This window comes from Gambusia affinis, linkage group LG13 (genome assembly GCF_019740435.1).
Source record: "Gambusia affinis linkage group LG13, SWU_Gaff_1.0, whole genome shotgun sequence".
NCBI classification, from domain to species: Eukaryota; Metazoa; Chordata; class Actinopteri; order Cyprinodontiformes; family Poeciliidae; genus Gambusia; species Gambusia affinis.
Window position 1 is genome coordinate 19,102,345 of NC_057880.1, and position 25,924 is coordinate 19,128,268.

At 37.8% G+C, this 25,924-nt stretch overlaps 1 protein-coding gene across 4 annotated transcripts in view; it reads right to left on the reverse strand.

Annotated features, from left to right (window-relative positions):
• macrod2 (mono-ADP ribosylhydrolase 2) overlaps positions 1 to 25,924 on the reverse strand; it is a 465,786-nt gene that overhangs the window by 35,530 nt on the left and 404,332 nt on the right. For all 4 annotated transcript variants that reach the window (XM_044137275.1, XM_044137273.1, XM_044137274.1 and 1 more), the window contains exon 10: positions 7,568 to 7,646. In XM_044137275.1, coding sequence (XP_043993210.1) covers positions 7,568 to 7,646 — 79 coding nt within the window. The remainder of the gene's footprint in view (positions 1 to 7,567; positions 7,647 to 25,924) is intronic.

A 25,924-nucleotide genomic window follows, 5' to 3' on the forward strand; every position in this document is an offset into this window, starting at 1 on the left:
GAAAACAATTGAACTTTCTTCAATATTTTTGATTCAAATGCAAACTAAACATTCGTTTTTACACACGCTATATTAATTTCTACATTTATTTGATAATACTGAATGTAGACGTTTCTGGCTTTTGAAGAACCAATCTATAAGATGTTTTTTAAATGAGATGAGAACAGTAAAACCCCCTACTGATTATTCACCTAGTAATAACCCATCTCCATTTCCCATCAGTTTCTTATTATGACAAAGTACTGGGTATGTGGGCATGTTGTTTAAGAGGTTCATATTCTACAGAGATTTGTATTCAATTAAGTTCATTCTGCAAGACTTAGCATGAGTGCCATAAAACCTTATATATCCTGAAATTACAAGAACTGCAGACTGGTCTTGACAATTGTACCTTTTAAAAAATGATTTGTTCCATTGATTCCTTCCAGCTATGCTGTGAGAGAGACTTTAAGGTAAGTTAAAGGTGTCTCTGGATGGATAAGTTGAGTTGCACTGCATGAGATGAGAAACAGGCTTTGGGATCTGCTTCAGGAGGAACTGCTGAGTGAGAGTTGGAGCTCCTGGTTCTTTTCTCAAATGCATTCCTGCATAAGACTCAGATCTTATGCAGCACAGCATGCCTCAGGGTGTGTTGTGTCACGCCACAACAGTTGGCATGCTTGTTTTTCTTAAGTACAGTTCATATGAGTGAAGTAAGAACAATATGTGGTTTTATATGTATATACGGCTTGGTTGACTCTGGAAAATTATTGCACTGCGGTTTAACAAGCAAAAGAGTGTGTTCGCTTTGATGAAAGGCTGTTGTCATCTGTTCTGTGGAAGTGCAACCATCAGAGCTCCCTGCGGATTCTGCGACAGGCTTTTCTTTTGTATAACACTGAATAAAAGGGTACAGTGCATTAATCTAACCCTGCTCGGGGAAACAAAGAAAGGCCCACTGATACAGTAACAACAGTGCAAGAATGGAAACAGAAGCTGCTTCAACTACTGCCAAATATTATAGCGCGGTTTCACCAGCCAAACACTCGTCCAGGCAGGACATGTGTGCGCCTTGGTCATGAATAACTATATGTGACGCATTTTCTTTTGCCCCCGTTTTCTTCCCGTTTCTCCATCAATCATTCCAGCAAAGTTACTTTTAGAGCCATGCACAAGAATGTCGAGACTGACAGGAATAAAACTGCATTAGTGTTAGTAGATTTTTTTTATGGTAAATTAAAGCTGAATATTAAAAATCACTTTCAAGGCGTTTTGACTGAGAAATACCACCCAGAGTGATTATACATTGATTCAAGTGTCATAATATGTGAAGGTTTATCAGAAACATTCTCAACAAGAATAGTGTGGCATAAAGCTGAGAAATTTTTATCTTCAAAAACTAACTTCCCCATTCACCCTTCTGCAGAAAAAAAATGCTAACACATTCTAAGATACTGGAAAGGATTAATACTCTACCAAGACTTAAAACTTTAATGACAAGGCAAGATATATCATAGACTTACACAGATCATTATAATATATACATTATAACACTATTATATTAAACATCAAATAAATTTTGCCTAAAAAGGATTCACTATAAAAGAAGATTTTCTTTGGTAATGTTTCAACTCAGATTGAACAGCTTTAGAGGCAGGAATTCAAACTGTTTAATGTTAAAACTGGAACTGTACTAAAGCCAGACCTAGTGAGTAAGTAATCATGTCAACACAACAGTGAAATGTTGATAAGCACATATGCAGGGCTTGTTCACTACATGTCTGATTTATGCACAAACATGACCATTTTTCACTGATACCAAGCTGAAGCTGAATCCTCATGCTGCCAAAGCTGAGCCTGTGCTTTCTCACAATCACATCACTAATACACCATGGTTTCCTCATTTCCCAAACCTGAGGAACAGCTTTGTGGAACTGACACAGACTTCATTTTCACCCCTCACAGGGTTCCCTTAGACTTTCATACCCTCCCTTAACAAATTATATGTGCGTGATAAAAGCATGCGCATGCCACAGCTTTACTTCTTCCAAAGGAGTAGGAGAGCCATGGTATTTTTTTAGATGAGTGTGTAGAAATGTTAAAGATATAGAGTGTATTAAGAACCATGTAAATAAATGTCAATTGGGAAGTCGGTGAAACAGTTGGAGAGAATGCAGCAGTCTCTGCAGATCTGTGGGCTGTGTTAATATTGTCAGCACCGTGGCTGATTGAGGAGAAGAGGAGATGGAACCCAGCTTGTGGGCAGCCACCCGGATCATATTAGGAGAGGAGTGTACCCAGAATCAATTTCTGCATGCTTTTTACTCTCTACAACCACAGCTGCCTGGCTGCTTCCATTCTCGCAAATAACACGAACCGAGACAAGCATGTGGTCAGACATGACAATCAGAATCAGAGTATAATCACATGATTAAATAAATTAACTGAAGTGTGTGTGTACAGCAAAGTCCATGTGTTCACACACCTCTTGGGCTTTTTTTGTTTGCATTTTGTAAAATCACAACCAAAAACAAATTCAGTGATTCTATGTGACAGAAAAAAACCCAAAAACAAAGTAGTAAATATTACTCAAGTGTAACACAAACTATATGCAGAGGATACAGTGGCAAACATGACAGCTGAAACATCTTCTCAGTGCAGTTTGACTGAGATTTTTCCATTTTGTGTCAATGAACAGGCTGATTTTTAACATGAAAGACTGTAGAGACATATCTTAAAAGACAGTGGAAATTGCAGGGATGGATGGTTCTGCATTAGCAAGGAATTCAAGTCTAGGCCACACTTTCCAAAGGTTTATTTGCCAAAAAAACCCAAACTTTTAGAAGGGTATCTCAATTTTCTTTGATGTCACAATGTTGCCTTTTTAATGTTTGTCAAATGAAATGCTAAGAAAATACCGTCAGGTATCATGACAAACTGGAGGATTATTTTCAAGGTAAATCCAGTCAAGGTTGAATTTTTTTTTGTTTAAAAAAACTGCAGCAACTGTTGTGGTTCTGATTACATTTTTTCAAGCAGGACAAACACTGGTGGTTCTTTTAAGAAGGCAAAAATAGGTAGCGTAATTATCAGATCCTCATATCAATGCTTACAAACCCTGATGCTAAGCTAGGAAAAGAATAATGATTGATCCAATGGAAGTAAAAGATAGCGGTGGTGTGCAGAAGCCTTTTTGTCTATTTGCATATATCAGTCTTTGTGTGCTTGAGAGGTTTCATGACTCTGAATGCATGAGGTGCTCCTTGAGCTGGTGATACATAAAAGACCTTTGTCTGCTTGTATCAGTACTCATTAAATGAGCCTGCTTGAACACAAATAACATACCAGTGCAAAGCAGAATGTGCAGTCATTTGTAAGCATGTCAAAAGCAGGAAATTCAATACTCTACATGGTTTAACTACCTGTTTCCAGTGTGCGCCATGGCTGGTATGCACGATTATTATTGTCAGCAGAGGCTATTTTTCAGTTTCCTCCTTCTGCAGACAAGTAACCATATTTTGGCTCCCTCTCACTGACAGCTTGTGGAGATTCACATTGTAATAAAGCAATTTCCTGTATGCAAATGTCCTGTTTACATATTCTTGCTCCAGTCATTGTCACTTGACAGATTGCTTGAATACGAGGAGAGCGGCTATACAATGAAAAACGGGAATAGTGAGACTTCAAAATAAAAATCTATTCTGTCTGCTCTTAGCTCAAGCATTCCTGAAACTGATGAGACGGGGGCAGATTTGGACTTCTATCATGACCCCCCATCTCCACAAACATACACATACTAAAAAGAGCACAAAGGGGTACCAATCACCGCAACTCTGCAGCAGCTTGCTGATAGAAGAGGCAATGGAGAAGCCCCTTCTTGATGCAATAGGAAGGAATGATAACAGGAGGGGGGAGAAAAAGGTAATGGGCAAGTGAACGAGGAGAAGCGTAAGTGAGAGCAAGTAAGGAGAGGAAGAGAGGAAAAAAACGGGCTGGTCGATATAACGGAGGGTTATTGAAAGCGAGCGTCCTGCAGGAGACAGAATGATCTTAAGCCTCAGTGTGTGGCATCAGTGCTGCAGCAAGGATCCGCACCACTGTCTTCCCCTGGATGATGAGATGTTCTGAAAGTGTTCGAGCACACCTACAGGGCTAATTCGCAGTCTCTGATTTACTACTACCATTCTGCACAGGCTACATGCAAGTCTTTTCACACTACGGGGTAATGCATTAGTGACATGTTGCAATCAACCCAATCAGCATTTCTTTCTTTACAGCAAACCTTTCCACAACCTCTGAAATACATTTTGCTGGATCAGCCATATGAATTCACTCTCCTTCCATCAGGATATAGTCGACATTCAGGAGATTCTTAATTTCACGTCTCTGTTCTTCCTGACTGAATATGTTGAAAGAGCTTTAGTTTTCATTGGGGATGTGGTAAATGCTTTGATCTTGCTCGTGAGCTGAAAGATTAGAACAGGTGTAGGTGAGAGTGGAGTAAAAATGTCTGGCTCACTGCCGACATTGATCCAGAGTGGAAAAGTCACACTCATTTATTCTCTCCTGCCCACACATGTTAGCAGAGCAGACATGATCGTGGCCCTGAATCCAGGGGTGAAAGAGCAGATGACTGCTGAGGAATGTCATGGTATCTGCTGCAGATATTAATTAAATCTCTGACTCCTGCTTTCAAAAATGTACAAGCTATACAAACGTTTTCATAGTTTTTAAACCTTTTCACATTTTGCCATACAAAAGACTCAATCTTCATTGTTTTCTTGTAATCTGACACCCCAAAATAAAACCAAGTGCAACCAATTGTCCTCAGCAGTCAATTCTACTTACAAATTAGATGACTTCTGAAGGCAATAGATCACAATTGACAACTGACAGTCTAGTATGGCTCAATTGGAACCCCAAATTGGAACATTTGTTACCTCTGCAGCTGGTGCGGTTCACGTTTACACAACAAATAAAGCTCTTTGCAAAACCTGCTCCCCCTCCGTCGCGTGTGGTGGCACTGCACCAAGAACCACTGAATGAAATTACACAAAAACTTCTGAAGAAGATGCACAGTGTAACTTCTTTCTTCACAAGTTGTATACAAAATGGAGTGGTAGCAAATTTGAGAAATTATAACATTTCTTTTTCGTCTTAACTAAAAGACCACAATCCATTTCTTTATGCTAGCCAAGACATTCATATTTGTATTGGATGTATTTTCCCAGAATGCCCTGTGTTACTGTTAGCGTACTGCTTTCGGAGAGGTTTTTGGTCCTCTTTGCAACCACATTATGCATTCGAACAGCACCAGAGTTCAAACAAACCCAGAATAACACCTGCCCAAACAAATCGGACTTTCTAATCAGTGTTTCCCAACCCTGGTCCTCAAGGCACACAGTCCTACATGTTTTAGAGGTTTCCCTGCTTTAATGTGCCTGATTCAACTGATTGCAGTTCAACAAATGCCTGTTATTCACTCATTGAATTGAAATCAGCTGGCCTGAAGCAAGGGAGTACCTAAAACATGCAGGGCAGTGTGCCTTGAGGACCAGGGTTGGAAAACACTGGTCCAGATGAATGAACTAGAGTTTGATTTAAGGGGACAAAACAAGGCTGGTTTGAATGCAGCCTTAGGGTATCCAATTAAAGCAGGGATTGGATACCCCTGATGAAAACAACTGTCCTGTGAAGCCCTCAGGTGTTTATTAGAGAACAAACGGCATCATTAAGACCAAGGAACACACCAGGCAGCTCAGAGCTAGAGTTTCAGAACAGCTACAAAGCTACCAAGGCCTAGACATCAACATAAACACACGTTTAAATCAGGAAATCTAGTGTACTGATTCTGGAGGAGCTACAGAGATCCTCAGCTCATGTGGGGGAATCTGTAAACCATTTAAGTATTAGCTGTGCACTCCATGAATCTGGCCGTTAGTGTGTCAAAAAGAACAAAATTGCTAAAATATAGCTCTGAGAATATATTATGAAGGCAAAACATAAGAAATATTAAAAAAGTGCTGATCCAATGTGACTAAAATAACTTTTTAGTCTAACAGCAAAATATCAAAGCATGAATATGTGCCAGAATGGCCTAGTGAATGTCCAGACTTATTTCCAGTCAAGAATCTGTGTAAAAACTCGACCCATTCTGACTGACCTTGTGCTATTTTGCAGAGAACAAGTTCAAATATTATCTTCGAGATGAACAAAGCTTGCATTGAAATCTGGCCTTGCAAAGTTGTGGCACAGGGGGCTAAACAGAAATTCATCCCAATTATTCTTTACTCAAAGAAAAGTTTGAAAACCATCTAGGTCTTTACTTCGCCTCCATAGTTATGCACTGCACCCCAAAATACAGTGAAGTTTATGTTGTAATGTGACAAAGTGACAGAAAGTTTAAGCAGCACGAATACTTCCACAGGGCATGGTAATTGCTCTCTTCGAGGACTTTACCAGTCTATAAATAAATATCTTTGGATTTCTCTTTGTGCCACACACACTTGGCTCCTGTCATTTTATTTTAGCCTTGCTCCCCGTTACAGAGAGATATGGAGCATTTATCCCCTGACTACACTTTTAAATGGCGAGAGAGATAACTGGAGAACAACAGCTCCAGATTCTCATCTCAAAACACTAATATGATGAGACGGGTGCTGGGTGCAGGAGGGCAGGCAGGCATAATTAAGGTCTCTCCTCAGAATGTAATCTTTCAGGCAAGAGCCTGGGCGGAGGGGCGGGGGAGATGACGGGAGAGCAGGGAGAACAAAACACTCTCCATCTGGGAACAGCCAGATGAAGGCCTGAGAGCTGGTATTCCGCTGGGGAGGTGAGGAGGGAAAAGTGAGGTAAATGGGAGGTAATGCTAGGCTGGTGAAGCCAGCCAGCCTCTTTCAGCTCCCCAGTTATTCAGCTCAGTCCTCTGTGGAGCCCCCATCAGAGCTGGTGACTGCTCCCTGTCCCCGTAAAAAGATGATGGCATGAAAAGGGGAGAGTGAATCGAGAGAGGGGCAGAAAAGAGAGTGGGAGTAGGAGATAATGGATGTTTGTTTATTCCACACGTAGAACTGTGGAGCAGTAACCAGGGATGATATGTTGCAATGCATACGTATCCCTGAATGTTTTCAGCTCTTGCTGGAGAAATCCAAGTCATTATTACACTGAAATGAAACTGCCATTTACATCCCACTAAGATATTTAAAACTGTAGAACAGATCAGTTTGCAGATAAACTGAAAAAGACGTCAATTATTCTAATCGTATTAAAGCAATGCGTGGTGAACTTGGCATTTGATTTGACAACTTTCCGCACAGATTTTCTCGGCATTTCATGCTTTCACGTTTAAAGATGTCACTCAAGTCTGACAGGTCTTTAAACCATTTTCTCCAGGGAATAAACAACATAGATTGCAAATTCTCTTTATTGCTATAGTGACTAATAGTGAGAGATATCCCATACTTTCTAAATAGTATGCTGCCATGGTAACAAGTAATCATTTCCTTAATTTGTTTCGCTCAAAGACAAAAAACAGGTAAAAAGAGAAAAACAAAGCAAAATGCTGTCCTTGGGAAGTAAACATCCATACCTTGAAAGATGATGGCCATTTTCTTCTTGTAAATGGCAAAATCAGTCTCAAGGAAGACACAAAAAATGACTCGTGTGATCTGCAAAAAATAAGAACAGGAAGACGAATGTGTGATTACTGAAAACAGACTAAGACATTTTTTTCTTGTAAATTATACATACAGCAGAAGACTGTATAAACCCAGACAAGATAAAAACATGTAGTTTTAAGAGCATAATAAAAACATCTCTCATGAGAGTTTACTATGACATAATGAATCTGAATTGGAGACTAAATTAAGAAAGGTTATAAAGCCATAATTTAAATGCTGAAAATGAAAATAGATTTGACAGACTATTTTTTATCATTCCATCTTTTTTTATTTTTATTAAATGTGTAAAATGAAGACTGAGAAATGTATCAAAATAGTAGGTGCTTTGAACAAATAAGTCAAGCTAAATAACAATACTGGAACTTTCATAAAATGACCAGGCTTTCAAGTATAGTCTGCAAATTTCTTATCTGGGTCTGGGTTTTTAGAAGGTACTGTAAGAAGCTTCAAATTACTGTTTTATCCATTTCCAAGCCAGTTTTGAAGTGCTTTTGGGATCATTGTTCTGCTAAAACATCTAAATGCTTCTGAGTTTTGGACATTTAGATGTTGATTTAAAGAAAACGTTGGGCCCTCCATTTTTTTATTTCTTCACTTTGTGCAAAGCACCGGAAAAACCAACCTCCCCAGCATGATGTCACCACCACCATGCTTGAAACTTAGTACAGCATTCTTATCTTACCTACAAACCGGTTAAATTGAAAGTGGGTTTTCACAATTCACCTGTAGCATCTAGAAGCTAAAAAATTAACTTAAATGTTTCTTTAAATATAAATTATTTGCATTCCATAATATGTCACTGAATACAAAATTCACTGAAACGTGGCCTCATCACACACGAGTACTGTGGGTGCATTAGAAAAAAGGGTTTTGTTTGCTCACTAAAGAGGTAAAACAACAGTCCAATACTTCTAAACTACTTACTGAAGACATCTTGTGGATTTAATGTTAGGCAAAGACTTTATAATTACAAATTAAAATATAATAACATCGAGCAATTGTACTTGTTTAGTGATTTTATATTTTTATTACCATTTCCTTTTCTGCCCCTTGGGAAATAAAAATTCTGAAGCTAAATTGAAAAAGTTTAATTGTTTTAATCAGAGGCCTCATCTGCATGGACATATGGAAGCAAATCAAACACGTAAATCAAGTTTAAAAGAGTAACAAATTTAGCAAAAAAAACGTCTAATTTGCAGTTTGTAAAAATTAATTAATAAAATGCTAAAACTGTATAAAGATTTCCAGGAGCCAGGTACTCCCACCACACATACACACACACACAGTGACAATGGGGCTAAAAGCAGACACACAGGCAGCTCTTTAGACTGCAGAGAAAGAGGTCACCTCTTTCACTTTCACCCGTCTCCACTGCATGTGCAGGCATCAGTCCGACAGAAGCATTAAACACCAGGCAGCTCATCATTACTTGACTGAATAATGGTGATTTTACACAACAGCCACAGTATCTGCACGCCATCGTCCTCCACACAGCACAATGATATTTCAAGGGAAAAAAAAAAACGGAACTAAAAGCCTCATTCCCAACACTGCTTGACACTTGGGGCCACATCAAAGAGGCCCCCGACTGGTGCTTATACACATATACAGTATACCCATTAAAACTTTATGACGGGGATTTTGAGTAAATGTTAGAAATTGTATTCAGGACATTTTTCTTTTTGCTGGTTGTCTTGATGGGGGTTTGCTTGCAGTCTGTAGACTTACTCGCCCCATCTTTCAACCTTAATAGGAAATGAAAGAAAGCTTCAAGCCTTTTTTTAAAGGCATGGACTCGCTGACAAAAAGAAAAAAAAAACAAAACTATAATGCGCCGAGACAGGGCACACCACTGGGTGCTAGGATGCCAAACAACAGCAGCTCCCTGGGAATTTCTATCAGTTATATGGCACTCTGTTCGAAAAGCGGCCACCAACTGTGATACGGGATGAAGCATGGCTTGATGTTTTGCATCAGACAGAAAGATCAGTGTGTGAGGATATGCGTACACACAGTACGATGTCAGCTATCTTTACGCTATGGTGTTTTTAATGCCGTTAATGCTCTATGCTGAGTGAGATCTTGCTCATCCATGTCAGGTATATTTTTCCAGGTTCCTGTATTCCTCATGTCCCTGAAGCAGCATGTTAAATTGCATTGTATTCAGCACAAGACTCAGGCAAGTTCTTTTATTCCACCGATCAGGAAGACATTGAATGGACTTCGACATACATCAACCAGACCAAAACACACACACAAAAAGAGAGCAGAAATGTGGGCGTAGAACACTGACATTCTGTTTGTATCCAAACAAATAATGTTGGCTGAGAATTCGTAGGAGTCCAAAATGAATCAGGCGAACAGAGAGGTGATTCTCTCTCTTTTTCTCAAAGTATACACTGTGCCAGCATGAACTTACCTTTCCCCCTGGTGTGCAAAAAAGTGTTGTGTAGTCAAATAAAAAAGTCTAAAAGACATATAAGGGACATTTTTGATTTTACACACTTTGAAATGCTCAATTCACATTGCATTAATTCACAGTGGCACTCAATTCATCTTGTATTTCAGAGGTGTTTTAATAATGGTTTGCAAAAGTAAAAAAAAATAAATAGTGGAGAAATATAACACACGTTTAACTTAATCTTTTATCACATTATAATCGTAGACCTTGGTGCATTTTACATGGATTTTATGAAATGGACAAACATGAAGCAGCATGTAGTTGTCAAGTCAAGTGAAGTCAATGAAGACAGTTTTCAAAAGTGTAAGAAATGGCCATTGCAGCTTGCCAAAAGATATGTAGTGGAATCAGAAAACATGCAGAAGAAATTGTTTTGTTCTGAGAAGATCAAAATTGAACTTTTTGGTTGACATGAAAAACATGATTAATGCCCCCACTTTCACAGCGTCTCCCTTTCCGGACAGGATAGCAGGTCAAAGTTGATGGAGGTATTGTAAATCCAGCACAATCCCAGAAGCTCCAGAGACTTGAGATTGAGAGAGAAGTTTGTCTTCCAGGGGGAATGTTTAGGATCCACAGCATACATTCAGAACTACGACGGAATGACTTGAATACAAACATATTCCTGTGTTAGAGTAGCCCAGTCAAATTATGTCTATAGAGTAAGAAAGTGCATGCAACAACCTTTACCTCAGGTTTTTGACTTTAGAGTAGAGGTCCGATATTTGGTCTGGAGCTGCAAAGTGTGTGCATGTTAACTGCGCACCCTGCAGTTTCCAAGGTTGAACAAGTTAATGGAAGACTAATTAGAAAGCTGGGATCACTGCATGCCAAACGATCCAGTCATTAGTCATTCCTGATTGGAGGGGTTTTGTCAAAGGGGAAGCACAAATGATTGGATCCCTTGGTGTCACAAAAGGAGAGATGGTTGAATTGACAAAAAATGTGCTCTGTACTATTCAGTGTAAAAATTGTTCTGACCAGTCATTTTATGAGAAAGTACTGAAAATTCAGCCAAATCAAAAAAAATATATAATAATAATAAAGCAAGTAATAGATATTGCATGTTCTCTGTTTTGCAGAAGGTTGTATTTTTATTTTTTAAAAAGTTTAATTTCCTTGTCATTGTGCACTAGGTTATGGTAATAACATACACAAGAAGTTACGCATACCAACAAAACCAAAAAAGACTGAAAACATTTAAACTAATAATTTTCCACTGATGTCCCAGTTATTAAGGTCATGATGAACAATAAAGTTCAGCAATATTTTACTTGCACATTTTACCATTAGGTATGCTAATTTGTTGTGCAGACAGTGTTGCTGCTCTGTTGACAGATTTTTAATAACAGGGAGTTAAAGATCTGATCTGTACTGTTCCATCTACTATAATTAATTTAAAACATACGGCTCATGCATGAGCCGCAAATATATAACAAGATGAGGCTAATTAAGATGATAACATTGGTTCAACCTGTGCATCTCAACTAATTTGCAAGTAAAAGACATAAAATAAGTGATAAGTTTGTGTTAACAATCAGCAACAACTACACGCATGTGCCAATACTACTTTTCCTTTTTTTCATTTAAAAATATGCATATGTGTTTGTGGCTCATCATTCTTGCACATGGCTCACCAGGTGCTATACACTCCTGCTGGCTGGCTAACAGATGAGCTGTCATTGCTGGCCACCCATGCCCATAATTACAATGGGGGCACTCAAAGAAGAACCCAAAGCACAAGCTTAGCACATGCATTTGTTTTCTTTTTCTTTTTTCTACTTTCATGTCTTCCTTGACTCTGTCACAAACAATAAGAGGAACACGTTGGACTAGCAGGGCAGTTCCAGCTGGAGCTCAAACCCACGGGAGATCCCTATCTGTGCTGCACTGCCTTGTTACTGATGCACAGCTGATGCAGGAACCTATACACCATGGCTGCATCCAGATGGACAGCAGCACCAGGATACTGATATAAAATTGCATGCTGTCACTGGCTAAAAGCATTTGTGCTTTTGTTTTATTCACTTGCATTCTGTACTCTGGGGAATGAACACCAACAGAAAATATATGGAAGCCTAGAACACTGAATCTTTTTTAGTGGCTGAGCAATTATGTAAAAAAATACATTTGATCTAACTAATTATGCATCTATAACATATGTGATTGCTGTGTCAGACATTACGCATTGAAGAGCAAATTCCAAGTTACATGCATGTACTGAATGAGTGTGAACCTAAGTTGGTGCAACCTCACTGCCGTGGAAGTGAATACAAAGTCAGGTTTATAAAATAAATTGGCTTCATGGAGTAAATTTTTCTTCACTGACACACTTTAATAAGGAAAGGGCAAATATTTTACTGTTTATTTTTAAAAGGAAGAAATAAATAACGTTTGTAATAAGAAATAATAAACAAACCCAAAAGTTTTGCGTTGTGATTGTTACTTTTACTGTTTGCACTACTATATTATCGTCTGTGAACATCAATATATTTGAAATATTAATAAATAATAATAATTAAGGACTGGTGACCAGTACAGGTTGCACCTCTCTCCTATTCACTGCTGGAGATGGGCACCAGGCCCCTGCAAGAATAGACATGTTAGATAATGTATGGATGAATATTTTAAAATATAACCACACACAAATATTATGTGCTGCTTAAAAGTACAATTGAAGTTCTCATGGTATGATAGCACATCAAAAATCATGGTTCGGTACATATATTGGTTTTAAAGTCATGGTTTAGTATGTTTTTTTATGTGCCCTATTAACATTTTTTTTTTTTTTTTACCTGTGTCAGCAGTAAAAAAAAAAATGTAGATAGTATAAAAGTGACTCAAGACTTTGAATGAATAAGGCCGTACGAGAGGGCAAACCAATACCTTATACAACAATAATAGCTGAAAATGATCACTGTCAATATTTAAAGGTGTTGAAATAAGGTTATGTCCATGTTGGGCTCCTATTTAGAAAATCCCCCGTCATCAACAAAGACTGATGAGAACCTGCATCTTAAACAATTTAGGAGTTTAGGCTTATTGGATGCCACAAGTAGCCATTTGTTTGTGTCCATGTTTTTAGTGCATACGAAACCGGAAATTCAATGCAGCAATAAAGCAAGCAGTAGAGGTAAAACAGCTGCAAAACACTATTTATGCGTCTTCTTTATGAGTATAATATATTTCATTACTTAAGATGGATTAGACAATTCTGGGAAATTTGTCTTGAGCTGGAGATATTTTCTCATAAAACGCAGCCCCCTAGCTGCATCGTCAAGGCTATTACCAGTGAGGACTCATCTTCTTTGTTGTCAGAAGCACTAGATTGGATAGAGGGTTCATTGTGTGGCAGGTGGACCGAATCCAGGCTTTATTACTGATGTAATTACACACAGCTGCGCCCCTATAACCGGTCTACAGGCACAGAACTTGTAGCATGGAAAAGAAAAACTCAGCTTGGGTTTGGTACATAAAGTCAAAGCAGTGAAAACACTTCAGTACACTGATATCCTCAGATCATTTATGACCATAAGAGCACAGCTTCTTGGTTTGCGATCTGCTGCTTCAAATATACTTGTCAAAGTGACATCCCCCGTGTCCTCTCCTTTTACCAAAAGTAGAGATTAGACCAGCAGCAGAGCTGACAGCAACAGCAGCAGCAGGCAGGAAGTGGCACCTAGTTCTGAGGTGAACCTGTGAGCAGCCGCTTCATTTGACTTTGATTGACCTCTCTGCTGAGAGAGCTGCAGTTCCAGCTGCAGCAAGCTGGAGAATTATCATTTCAAAGAAGTGCCCAGAAAAGGTTATCCCTTTGAACAAAACGCCTCCATACATACATCAAAGGACAAGCTTGACACTGCTCTTTGCGAAGGCTTGGTTACGACCAAAAGCCCGAGGGAAAGAGCTGAGCTAAAGTTCTTACCTCTCAGAGCTCAAAAACCAGTCAGCTTTAGAGGCACTCCCTTTTATGATAGGAGCAAGAGTATAATCAATGAATACAGTTTAATTTTGCAAAACAAATTATGGTAAATGCTTATGAGCACAATTCTGCATGAGTGGTTGGCATTTTGTGACTAAATAAAAGTGATAAAACTCTGGTGAGCCGCCTGGTTATTTCATCATAGTGTGAAAAAAAAAAGACGTTTCGTCAGGAAAATGCTGTACTGCTCGATATGGAAAAGTCTATAAGATAATGTATCAGCAATTTGTATGTTAATTCAACAGATCCTGCATGAGCTTCAAATATACTACACATTAGAGCTGAACAAATAGATCCAACTGTATTATTTGGGTTTTGCTTGCTGCATGGGACTGGAAAATTGGAGTGCAGCATGCTTGAGGCATCCAGTGTTTTAGCTCACATTTTCAAAAATTGTTCTCTCAAACTGAAAGAGACAGCATTTGACTTTTACAGGCTTTGAGCAATTCCTGCCAACTCCCTCTGCAAGCAACAGAAGAGCTTTGTTATTGGCTATAAAAAGAAAAAGACAGGTTTTCAGAGGAAAAATCTCACAAATTCTACCATGCATTTATTCTTATCTATAATGACCTTTATATATTATTTTTCATTAAAACAAAAGTAGGTCAGTTTTGACATTTTGAAATAGGTTTTTCAGAATTGAAAAAAATACACCACATTTGCTTAGATAAATTAGTCAATAAAAGTTACATTTACACAAACAAAAAATTGACAATATATTCCTCCAATGTTTGGTAAGTGCTACAGATAGTCAGAGAAATTGCTGGTAATTAACCTAGCCAGTTTTACACTCATCTATTCGGATCCCGGATTTTTCAGCTGGAAACTAAAAGTCCAGCCTTTTTTCCACAGGTGAGTGCACCACATACATTCCCACAAGGCATTGTGAATAACGACATATTCTCTGTTTATTTATCACAATTATCTTTCATTTTAATGATATAGTAATTAGGACCAAATCCAGTCATTGCAAAATGTCGTGACTTTTGTAGCAAGCTATTTTAGTTGTAATTTTATACACATCTTTGTGCCATAAACTCAAAGGTGTTACTGTTCTGGTACATTTTCAGTGATATTAGTTGAATCATTACAAACAAAAAATTGTTTGTACTGCCCAAAGCAAACAGTCCAAATGAAAGAAAGAAAGTGTGGTTGTTGTTTTCTATTCATAAAGGTGGAACAACTGCAGAGAAGTTCAGAGGTGACATCGACAGTAACTCCTGTACATGCGATCCGCGCAAGCACCAGTAATGATCTAAATTCTGGATAGCCACTGATCGAAAAGATATTCTATGTTTGAAGTGTTGGGTTAAACTGTTCATATGTAAATAAAATTAAAGGGGTTCACCTTAATATTTGGTTTAGAAATAGAAATACTTAGTTCTTATTTTGCTTTCTGTCAGAGAAATGTATCAAATCTTTTCTGTGAGAGATGCTGTAGGCAGAAACTCAACAACTCCTCCTTAAATAATTTAGTTATTGGATACCTGTGGAGCAACAACAAAAAAATCTGTCTTCAAAAACAGAGAGAAATCAACTTTCTTTTCAGAGAAATGCGAAGCTTTGTTTACAGAAAGAGATCTTATTTTGTTTGTATGATACGAAATCTTATTTTGTTTGCGTGATCAGAAATTAGTTTTACGTAGAATAAACATGTTGAACATAGTAGTTAATTTGATCCGGAAATCTGAATTTAAATATCTGCAGATACGGATAGTCTACAACGCGACAAGTCTTCCCTTTAACTCTTTGTCCTTCTTCCTGTCCATTTACTGCTGAGTAAAGGCCATTAGTGCCACAAAAACCATAATCCAACAATTTCCAATCATAAGACAGAATGCACTGCCAAATCTTATGTACATTCCCTTCACAATATTTTTTGCTTGCTATTCTCTCCATCATTTTTCTCATAAATTTCCAGCACCTAAAAAGTTACTTCAGGGGAGTAGCTGGCTTTTGACGTATATACCTCGCTCCAAGTTCCCATGGTGACCCCAAAAAGTCGGTGTTACATGACAAAGTGAAGGGCTGGCACTTCATATTGATGTGTCTGACTTTGTGTCAACTCATCTGCTAGGAAGGTTATCTTCATCAGCTCTCAAGTCCATAAAAGTCTTCCTTTTTTTCCCCAGTTTCTATGAATGTTCAATCCACAAGAGCTGGTCAGTAGGAGTCATCCTTGACCTCCCTGTTGGAGTCTTTGCTTCTATAGACTTCCTGAAGACTGCCTGGCACATATTGATGAGGTCATAAAACAAACCAAGTTTCTTATAAGATGTAGTTTTCCCATATTAGGCTATTGATGGTCAGGAGGTCAATTAAGCACACGTGTGACCTGTTTTCTTCTTTTCCCATACATTACTATCTGTGTTTATTTCTGCTCAATGTCCACTGAACATCAAGGTGATAGCCAATCAAATGCTGAGAAGAGCGTATTGTCACCTAGAGTTGGTTCGGACTCTCTGGACAGACACAATTTTAAATCGATTAAAACAGTAAAAGGAGCAAAAACCACACTAGAACCCTCAGCAAGATAAAACAAAAAACTGATAGCTTTTTAAAAATGCAAACTCCTGTGAGATGACAATACCATATCAAGTGAGGTTGCAGGAAATGAAGAACAAAAATTTGCACAAAAAGTTACAAAAAAGCAAGTTTGTCATAAATAATTTGGAGTTTCATTCCACATGAAAATCCCCCCTCCTATTAACAGGAGGAGGTCCACTGTAATATGATCAAAAGTCTTAACATTTCTTGCCACTGTCACATTTCTACAATATTCCTTCACCATGGATGAATAAAATATCAATAAAGTGAGAACCCTAGGGGTGACTACAGTAAAAATTAGTGTTCCGACATTGTTTTTCTTAATTATTTTAGTCATTTTCAAAAATGTTTCATAACACTGATAAACTATATTACTGCCATAATTGTTATGAATAAAGCATTTAGACTAAGACATTCTGTAAATATCACAAAATTCACATTTACCCCAAGTTTAATATAGTGTATATTGTAATTGTGTAGCTGTTCACTTCATTGTTGTTGCTAAGTGCACCCGTATAAAAGGTTAGTTTGGACCTCTGATGGTGCAGCAACACCAGGAGACGCATAATTAACAAAGCATTAAATACACAGTTTTAAAAAAATAAGAAAATAAACATCTTTTGGTTTGCAGATCAATCATTTCAGCACATGTCTCAGAGTAGCTTTTTGGCATGGTCAGCTTCTCCTTTTTAGCAGCATGTTTGCTCCCTGATAGATCTGGCTGGTTCAGAGGCGGTGTCCTTGGAGAAAATATGTGCAGTGGTCCAGCCAGGTTCTCTCCACTTTGTGTATTATACAAAAGCTGGCAGATGAATGGAAATTCAATCACATCTCCTGGTGGGAAAAATTCCCCAAGCTGCATCCAAGCTCTGTTGTGACTGCCATGGACAGCACAAAGACCACACTGACCAGGGAGAAATACAAAAGCGGCACTGCTGATCTTCAGTTTGTCTAACAAACATATCCATATTTTTACATGAGTGTAGATGGGCTATTCCAGCTCACATTCTGTTTTGCTGCATTCTTATTAACAGTTCTTCTAGGCCTTATAGCTCAGTCGGATGCTAATGTAGATTGGTGAGACAGTGTGTGGGCTGCATTCTCCAACGCTGCAAAGAAATGCTAATAATTTTGCCTCTCTGTGGCTTTTTCCACAAGTGGTGTTTCTTCAACCCCTAATGTAGATTTTAATGTCACAAGGTCAGGAAGAACACTCATTTGAAAGTACTTCACTTCCTATGCACTTTCTTCTAGCCAAAGCTATTACTTGAATTATAACTTTCATAACAAGGCACATTTATGATGCCAACACAACGTTCAGTAGAATCTGATTTTCAGTGAGAAGTTTTTGCTGCACAGATAAAATATAAAACATCTCAATGTGTTACCAAACTCCTGTATGTATGTCAGAAGGACTTCAGTTACATTTCGGCAACTTAAAGGGTAACATATAAATGGAAACTGTGATAAAACATCATCAAACCGAAAAATGTATATGAACATTTGTTATTGTGAAAAGGTTATTCCTTTACTTTAAAATGCCAGGACAGCCATTAAGAGGCTCTGGCAGATTTACACAGTGCCGAGTGGAACATGGGACGATTGTAACTGATCCTGAAAGTAATACCATATGGCGGTGTGGGCGACATCAAAAAGAAAAGCAGGTCTGTTGGCCAGGGTGGCGTTTCATACAACTTACAAAGTGGAATTAAGATCCAATCTGGGTTTTGTCAACTGAAAGAGGAAAATTTACAATCTCTGCTTCAGGAGGGGTTTGGAGGTAGTGAACACATTAATAAAGACTGCCTGGAAGAAAATAACTTTCATATGAGGAGGAATCAAATTAAGATCCCCACACATTTTATAAGAAACAAATGATCAGATCATGTAAAACTCAGGAGAATATTCACATATATTAAAATCCAGTAATCACCACTGTCTTGAAAAGCCAGAAGTATCAAAATATATTGAAAACTTATACTTGTAAAAAAAAATAAATAAATAAAATAAATTATTCTCATACTTAAACATCACAGATCTTTTTTTTCTTTTTAATTAAGTGTCTTAATACATATTGGTGTACATAATTAAGGATGTACCACTTAGAAGTTTGTGGCTCTGTTAGCTGTACAGTTCTGAATTGTGGATTTTACCAACATTTTGACAATGTTGATATTTTAAAACTTTCTTTTTCTACCATTAAGCATTAGTGTTTTTTGCAATGCAAGTTAGTAAACAGAAAAAGTTGACACCACTTCATTGCTATTGTGAATCTCAACCAAGACAATTTTTATTCAAAACATCCATAACATATATTGCCGTAGTTCCTTCAGAGTGGGCTTTGTTTGGTCATGTTTTTTCAGAATTCATGAAGTGAGGTTGCAAGGAAATGTAGAACGGTCCAGGAAAATAAGAAGCTCTTTGGTGTGTTTTTCTACCAGACTTTGGTAAATGGAGCTGAAGCACTCTTCCTCATTTACTGTAAGTGCTCTCACTGTGTGTCTAGTACCAAGGAGGAGGACAGAGTGCACTGATTATGACAAAGGACTGAATCTAATCAATAAAATGCTAGTTGCAGGGGACCAAAATGCCACACTTGAAGTGACTTTATTTGCTTTATCTACGCTTTACCTTTGATCTTATTGGGAATTCAGAGGTTCCCACTCACACTTGTTTCCCACTTATGAGAAAAAAGAAAAGTATGGTTTTGGTGATTCAGGTCAAAATCCTGTCTTACATGCAACCACAAATGTTAATTTGGTTGATATCCATTAAATGGTTCCAAACAAGGCTAAGTCACTAAAATTTGATGAAGGACCATAATGTATTTTAAAAAATGTTTCTGGCAACTGATTTCTGTTGTCATATAAATTAAATATACGCTGCTCTTTTATCAGAGTTGGGAAGCAATTTAACTTGGTTTGATTTTAGAGAGAGTCTGTAATTTTGCATTTGAACTACTGGTAACAATTGAAAATTTAAAAGCTTTGTCAAATTCTAAACACAATAAAAAAAATACTTAATGTACCATTTCTAATTTTAAAAGTAATAATGCATGACGGCAAGTACAACAAGCATTATACTCATAAAAGGCAAATTTTGTTGTGCCCTAACTAGCCTGTAGCCACATTAAGCACAAACATCGAGCAATTATTTTGATAGCTAACATTTCACATGAGCAATGCATTCAAGCTCCACTTGCAAAACAGCATCATAGATATTCACTGTGGTTCATTGCTCAGCTCATTCGTGCTAATTCTGATCCCTTTTCATGTTATTAGCTCAGTGTAGCATCTACTTTCATGATTTCCTGGAGTAACCCACCAATTCAGAAGTTCAGCTGAACCTAAAGGGCACAGACGGCAGGAACCCAGACCCTTTTAAAAATTTAAAACACAGCCTCACTGTTCATGATTACTTTTGATTGGTGAAGGCCATCACCGAACATTTGATAAGTAGTGTTTCTAATCAGATGAGATCTGCAGCTCATGTGCTCTGTCCAGTGATATTTTGGTTAATTTCTTTGGTGCTGATATTATGTACCCAAAAAATAGGAAATTTTATTGTGGAAAGATCTTCCACATTTGAATCCGAGAGCAAAATTTATATATTGGATGCAATATTTTAGTTTTGACCAAATTAGCAATACCTTAAAAAGTGAACATATGACTATTTGTTTTGCAACAGTAAAGCCAAAGTTGTTGTAATGCCAATAAATGTGTTTCCATTGATCTATTGAGAAGAGTATAAATAATTTAATGTAATTTTATACAAAAATTAAATAAGTAAAAAAGTATTATTTTTTCAACAATAATAATGATCTTATATTGTTTTATTACACTTCAAGAAATGCCTGTCTTATTTTCTATGAGAAAAAGACTTCTTGGTAGAATAAAATCAATTTTAAATGTAAATCTACCAGTAGTGTAACATTCAAGCATGTTTTTGTTGACTACAGTGCATGACAAAAATGTATAATTGTGTTTACTTTGAACAAAATTCAGAACTACGAAAGCCTCCCAAAACTAATCTTTGAATGAATATGGAAAGATTGCAGTAAGAGCACTGCAGTGGGAAAAGAGTAGATTTCGGGTTTTCTCCGGTCTGCTCGATCTGTATGGTTTCTCTCAGAGTAATACATCTGCATTAGTGTCAGTTTCTTTATGCATGTTTGCATGCTGAGCTGCACCTCAGGGCAGAGCGACAGATTGCTTATCCACACGTTGGTATAAGTATTTGGTCCCAGTGATAAAAAAACTCAGTTCACATAGTAATTTACATTTCTTTATGTGTTTTTCTTGTTTGTGCAGAAAATATAATTAACAATATGCAAAGAGAATACAAACACATACTACAGGAAATATAGTAAGATACATAACATGTTCAAATTTTGCCTCACTAAATTTATTTAGAATGGGGCTGTTGACATAAAATTCACCCGAGATGATAGTAACAACTCAAGTTGACTGCATATGGAAAGAAATTACTAAACTAATTACGGTAGTACAAAACTAAGTGAAAATTTAATATAGTGGAATAACAGTCTTCATTAATTTATTTCGGATTTAGAAATGCCTTTGCAATGACAACTTCTCCTGTATCGAGTAACCGCTCAACGGTTCTGGGGCCTCTTCAATAAACTCTGTTCTTTAATTCTTTCTATAGATTTCCAATTGGAATCCAATTATTTTCTCTGGAAAGCCAACTGAGAGTTTTCTCAGCTGCGTTTTGGGATCATTTCACTGCAAAACCCATGATGTTCCCATCTGGATTTTGAGATGACATGCAGTGTCATTTCTGCTCTAAACATGGTGCGTACAATGACATCCTAGAGCTAAATTTTAGTCTAAATTATTGACTTGAGAAAATTTTGAACAAGTTTTAATATGTTACTTTCTTAAGCAGTGGAGTCTTGTGCAAAGAGCACTTATATAGGCCACTGTTAGTGAGTAAATTATTTTTACTAACATCTAATTTATTTCCACATCTTTTGTCCTTTTAGAAACATCATTTGTTAAGAAATATGTTGACTTGATTGATGCTTATTTTCTGCTGCATGTAAATCAATTATCCATGATACCAAGATATGAATTTATGACACAGTTCCTTCTGTTTCATCTGAGAGTTTGTTAAAGTCAGGGGTTATGAAAATAGGCAAGCTCCACTTTTTGAAACATCAATCCAAAGCAACAACAGCTTTCAGGAGACTCTTGGGCAATACAGAAACTGCTAATTCGTGAAGTTAGAAAAAGATTGACAAAGCTTTGAATTTGAATAAAACTGTTGCAGTTGGTGGCTGATGAAATAAAAAAAATATCACAATTTAAATTCAGCTAATTGCAGGACCATGTGGGAGGGATAAATAAACAATAAGATGTTACCTATTATTTATAGATTAAAAATTATTTTTGTTGCATTGGAGATTCTGCAGCATTATGGCCTTGAAATATAGTTTTCAACATAAAGTGTTCTATTGGAAAGCTGGATTAACGATGATACTGATAAGCAGCCATATTATCTAAAAAGATCTAAAGGACAGCAGTCTCTGTCACTGATGATGAAAGATCATACAGCACCACTAAACAGATGAGTGATTTCCAGTTTCTCAGCTCACCTCCAGCTTATAAAAAGTATCCTGAGGAAGTCCACAATCAATGAAATGTCTGTTTTGGTCTAGTTGTCATTTGGAAAATCAATGACCTCCCCAATTCCAGCTAACTGTTTTCCAATCTGTCTCTTCTAATCATCCTTGAATGGGTGCAAAGAAAAATCTCGTTCCCTCTTAGCCCAACTCTGCTGTGGCTACCCAAACAAGAAAGTTGATGTTTGTTTTGTACAGTAATTGAGCAACGGTGGGCTGTTATTAATTATGCTAATCACTTTCCATATGCACTTAGGAATAAACAAACAGGGATAAGCAGGAGAAGAAAGGCTATAATCTATGAGCAAACTTACCAAGTGACTAATGCAGGGGATAATCAAGAGCATTTCCTCCAACTGTTAATACTTTAATAAACCAGGACATTTAGAGCTTTCAAAGTAATCCGCAGTCTAGGTCCTAATTAATGTTCCTGATAAATACAGTCCGCTACAGAAGTGTCAAGGGACTAATTAGATCACTGAAAGAAGAGTCACTAAACATGCAATGATATCACATGGGACCATGAAGCTAAAAGAAGGGGCACCCTCTCTCTCATGTGGCAGAGACCAAACTGGTTCAGCACTGAGGAAATCTCTTCATCAAGAGGAATCCACAGGGTGATGTAATTACTCAAGACCCAGAGAAATGAAGGCAAACAGCAACAAGGGTTTTGAGGGTGTGAAAAAGTCAATTTGGTGTGTTTACACAGCTCTCAGTCAAATTTTTTCTAAGCCTTCCCTTTGAATTTATATGACTGATGTACAAACAGATGAATGGATGGATAGGTGGATGTAGATATTGAAGAACTGGTAGACTGATATATATCTGGAAGTTAGGAAAAAAAAAAAATCATACTTCTCCGGATCTGGAAAACATCCCAATTCCATGTATTACATAGAGACACATTGCATTTCTCACCAGGTCCACTTGACCTCACATGACTAACATCAGCACCAGGAAAGGACAAAAAATCTTGAGATACATAATTTAATGGAATTGCCATTGATGTTATGATGAAAAGTGTTTGCAACCAGTGCAAAAAGAAAAAAATAATAATCCTTTAAGGCCTTTACATATACCCTACAGCAATCTCTTGGAGAGCAATATGAAGGAATAAAGCCCGTATTGACCCTGCGACCTCTGGAAGTGCACTCTATATTACCATTCTGCATGCCTGTGCTTTGACCTTTTCAAATCCCTCTTTAAAGGTTGTGTGTTCCTGTGTCTGTGGGCTGCGCAAGCTCTGTAGGGGGAAGCTGACTGAGCGAGTGCTCCTCGCCCCTCCAGAGACTGACCTACAAAGCTATTGTATTAAAAGAGTCATATTTATCACTGCTCTCCACACCACAACTGTTCTACCTGCAGCATGACGAACAAAAAACCTTCCCTAAACTCAAGAGCCCCTCCGCACAGCGCCCCGAAAAGAACGTTAGGCATGACTGGTTTAAAGGATCTGAGAAGAGGCCTATTGCTTGGCTGCACTGAAAAGTGAAAATGGTATTTAGAGGTTTCTGAAAGTTTAATCAGGCTGTGTTAGATCTGTGCTTTAATGGATAAAATACATATGCGCTAATGTACTGTTGTAGGCAAAAGCATCCAGAGTCCTTACACTTTGTCCCATTTTATGATGTCAAAACCACAAAATGAAATGAATTTAACCGAGGTTATTTTTGTCAAACTGATAAAATGTAGAACATAATTATAAAAGTAGATGGAAATTGATACATGGTATTATAAACACAAATCTAAATGGGATGATTTTTTGATATGTATTCAGTTCCCTTTTTTCTGATGGCTTTAAATAAAATACATTGGAATTAACTGTTTGCAGAAGTCAAACAGAGCTAAACTAAACAGAGCTGTACTGTGAAGGCCTCAGAGACTTTGAAGAGAACATCAAATAGCAATTGCTATCATGAAAAGCAAGGAATGCAGCAGACAGATTACGGATGAAGTTGTGCAGAAGCTTAAAGTAGGGTGGAGATGCAAAACAATATCACAAGCTTTAAATAACTCACAGAGCTCTGGCTACCCAGCATCTGAACACAGACAAAATATGGCACAACTGCATACCAAGATCTGCCCTAAGCTAACAATAACTAAGATTGGTAAACAGAAATGTAACCATACAGGCTCAGGGTCACTGTTGAGATCAGACATGATTCTGCATAAGCAAGCCTGTTAGAGGCTGCAGAAGACTTTACATTGGACAACAAAAATTTCTTTCTCAATGACTATGAGCAGCTGTGCCAGTCAAAAGATTCTAAGATTTTGCCCCAATTTTCCCTTTACAACGTCCTTCAGTGTGTGGTGTGTTACGTGGTGGTGTATTATCATATTCAACATTGTCTTGGACCGATTATCGCAGCCTTTGGGGTTTTCCCTGACTGGGAGCGAGAACTCAGCCTGTTGAATGTAACAGGTAGCCAATGAGAAAGCGCGGTGACATAAGAACGGATGGTGCAACTGAGAGTCCGGACGACATCGGATATGATATGTGGAAATGTTTATTACTATATGTAAAGGTCATTTTTATACGTGTTTCTTATAGGTGGTTATGTTTATTCAGTTAAAAATGTTAACTACGAAAAAACATAACTCACATCCAAATCATAGTGCAGCAAATAGAGCGGCTGCTCCCGCCGTCTTTTATCCAACGGCGTTTCTTTTTGTTATGTCTTTTATCGCTTAAAATGAGGCCACAAACTATTACTACTGCTTCTACATTGTCATCTGAGTTTGATTATTCTAAATTCATGTATGGTATGTTGGGGGTTTTACAGAATTTTCTTCTGGAATCGGGATGTTCATGAGTGGTATCACTTCATGTGAGGTGCGTTGCTCCTCCCACACGAACCGACCGAACCTGTTGTACTTTTATCGGCTTGTGTCATGTGTGGTCACAGAAGTTTGGAAAATCGGCCGACAATCCTTAAATTGTGCTGTGTGAACCAGACCTAAAACTCACAAGCTCTACTCCTCTAATCTCGTCTAGATCACTGCCCTCTCTGACTCTGGTCGCTATGGCAACGTTTCCAGATCCCTTCAAAGTAAGATACAGATGGACGAAAGAAACGAACATTTTACTTTTGTGGAAATTTTAACTCAGGATAACAACTAATGGGAGCCTGGAACTTGTTTCTCTGCAACGAGACGGTACTAAAAGCAAAGTTTTTCAGTTCCAAATAAGAACTGTTAAAACTACACCAAGACAATGACCTTTCAGGTTCCGGATTTCATCTTGTGTGTCATTTAAAGCTGAGAAGAAGATAGATGATGAGGGACTTTGGGAAAGAATGAAAAACCAGTTGCCATCAGCCCCCATTAACTCCCTTGCTACTATCCTGCTGTGGCTCAGTGAGCGTCGTCTGTATTCCTCCATCAATTGCCCCAAAATAGAAACTGCTTCATTCATATGAGCACATCAAACAAAAAAGAAAATTATCCTCTTTTTCAAGTGACCACAGAGGAGGCCATATCATAGTAGGCAGCCGCTCTGATTTTGCAACCAAACAAAACAATTAGCAGGAAACAGTCTGTAATCAAAAGTCAAGAGGCACAAGGCAAACAGAGCCACCGGTTCCCTGTACGTCCCCCAATAATCTAATTAAGATACTTACTGGAACTGTGGCAAG